The 2,320-nt window shown below is 53.7% G+C and overlaps 1 protein-coding gene across 2 annotated transcripts in view; it reads left to right on the forward strand.

Moving 5' to 3' along the window:
- The first annotated feature begins 1,062 nt into the window (after positions 1-1,062).
- Positions 1,063-2,320, forward strand: part of MCOLN2 (mucolipin 2) — an 85,602-nt gene continuing 84,344 nt past the window's right edge. The window contains exon 1 of one of the 2 annotated variants that reach the window (XM_027873930.1): positions 1,063-1,447. In XM_027873930.1, coding sequence (XP_027729731.1) covers positions 1,350-1,447 — 98 coding nt within the window. In that variant the 5' untranslated portion in view covers positions 1,063-1,349. The remainder of the gene's footprint in view (positions 1,448-2,320) is intronic. The other variant, XM_027873929.1, reaches the window with a different exon arrangement.

Below are 2,320 nucleotides of genomic sequence, written 5' to 3' on the forward strand. Positions count from 1 at the left end.
AACCTTTCACTGCTGAGAACAGCCAGGTATTCATAACTTTCCATTCTGCTGGACACTAAATGTGGGCCAGGGGTTCATTTGCCTTCCGCCAAGGCAACATCCTGTGAGCTCAAGCCTGACTTACTATATGCTAAGGAAGCAACAGGCCATTAGATATGGCGACTGCCATTTTTCATTACACATGTAAATTCACAAAAACAGAGTGGAAAGGCACCTCAGAGGCTCTCTGCTCCAACACAAATCTGAACAATATGCCTCCAGCACGTTCCCTGGCACATTGCAGGCACTTAATAATATTGATTGATTGAGACTTGAGAAGTGGTCATCTACCCTTTTTTTTGAAGACCTCTAGTGAAGAGAAAGTCATCAGCAACTTGTTTTGTTTTGTCATTTTTCAATTGTGCCCCATTCTTCATGACCCCATTTGGGATTTTCTTGGCAAAGATACCGGAGTGGTTTGCTATTTCCTCCTGGGGAAATTCTGTGATCCTGCCAATTAGAAGAATAATATTGGCTACCAATTATTTAGCAATTTGATGCTTGCAAAGCACTTTGCAGATATCTGAGAAGTAGGTGCAATTATTATCCCCATTTTACAGATGAGGAAACTGAGGAAGACAGAGGTTAAGTGACTTGTCCAGAGTCACACAGCTAGTAAGTATCTGAGAGGAGGGTTAAACTCAGAACTATCTCAAAGGGGGATTGACTACTTATAGTTGCTGATGACTTCCCCTTCACCAGAGGTTTTCAAAAAAAGGATGGATGACCACTTCTCAAGTCTCAATCAATAAATAGGGGCAGCTAGAGGACATTCTAAACTACTCTAGACAAACCAAATCCCTCTAGCTTGTTTGGATTTTGTCACCTCCCGGGTTGAGGACTGGTGGTTTGAAACTGTCCCGGACTGAGGCTACCGGCACTCACAGCTGGGTGAAACCTGGGGCGGGGGCTAGAAATGCAGGAGCGTGAACTGCTCATGTACTGGGCGGGCCGGGACTGGGCGTACCAGCGAACTGAGCTGCTAGCCTCGAGGAGACCGCCCCAGGCACTTTTCCAAAGTTTCAAGCGCTTTAGCAAAACTTCACTTCTAGAGAATATTTGGGAAGCTGCTGGACGGCCGTTCCGCCCAGTTCTGCCCCTGCTCACCCCTCTCCTTCCTTGCCCTCTCTCCTCCTCTAAGCAGGACCGTCCCCGGGCTGGGTTTCACCACCCGCGGAGGTAAGCAGGTGAAAGCACCTCTCTGGCTTGCTCCTTCGCTGGAGGGGCCTTCACGTGACACCTGCTGGGTTAGTTGCCTGCTTAAGTCCGGGTGCGCCTTCCTCTTCCTGCAGCTCCACCTCCACCACCCTATGTCTCAGCACCGCCGCCCGCTGCCCCGCGGGCCAGACACGATGGACTTGCCCGTGAGATTCCCCCCTAAAAATAACTCCTGGGGAGCCAGCAACAGGTCAGTGGCACGCAGCGGAGCCCCGGGCTTGGGGGTGCCGGGGGACGGGGTGGGGAGAAGGGACAGTGTGGCCTTTCTGCCCCGACACCCCTCAGACTTCGTGGGGAGGCGAGTCACTTGTGCGAGCTCAGCGCACTGGATGAAGAGCTGAGGGGCTAGAAATCACCCCCTTCCTCCCCGCCCCAACCCCAGACGTCAGACTGAGAGTGATCCGTTGGCCCTTGAACTGCTCGCCTGGTTTCACCCGCCTGGTTTCTCCATCTCCTTTCACACGCCAGCCCCTTACCATTTCTCCCCCAATCCCCGCCTCAGTTTCCTGAGTCTAGCAGAGGATTCCCATCTTTTCCTTTCCACTACTTCCCCAGTCCTTCCCACCTCTGCCCAGATTTTCACATCTCCTGGAGCTCGGACCCCGGATTGCCTGTCACGTGGGTGGAGAAACTTTCAAACTCTCTCAAGTTCACTGCCGGCCCCGGGTCCTTGCCCTAGGGCGGTCCACTGCAGCAGCTGCGGCCGGGGGAGTGAGGTGGTAATTTACAGCCGAGGGCGGAAACCAGTATTTACGCTCCCTACCCCTGCGGGTAGGGGCACAGAGAAGCCTTTGAGCCCCGGGGTTCCGTCTGGCTACTTGGGCCGCCAGGCTCCCAGGCTCTGCGCCACGCTTCACCCTTCTACTCAGTTCCACTCTTAGGTCTTTAGGGCTTGGATGGCCTGGCTCCAAGGGGTCAGCCCTGGGGGCAAGGTTAAGATGCGAGTCCAGAAGCATGGGTTCCTCCCTCTTAGGTGTTTCACCCTTTGGGAGCTGGTGAGCAAATCGCGCGCGTGCGTGTGTGTGTGTGTGTGTGTGTGTGTGTGTGTGTGTGTGTGTGTGTG

The sequence above is a fragment of the Vombatus ursinus genome, unplaced genomic scaffold (genome assembly GCF_900497805.2).
Source record: "Vombatus ursinus unplaced genomic scaffold, bare-nosed wombat genome assembly UNPS02014803.1, whole genome shotgun sequence".
Taxonomy (NCBI): Eukaryota; Metazoa; Chordata; class Mammalia; order Diprotodontia; family Vombatidae; genus Vombatus; species Vombatus ursinus.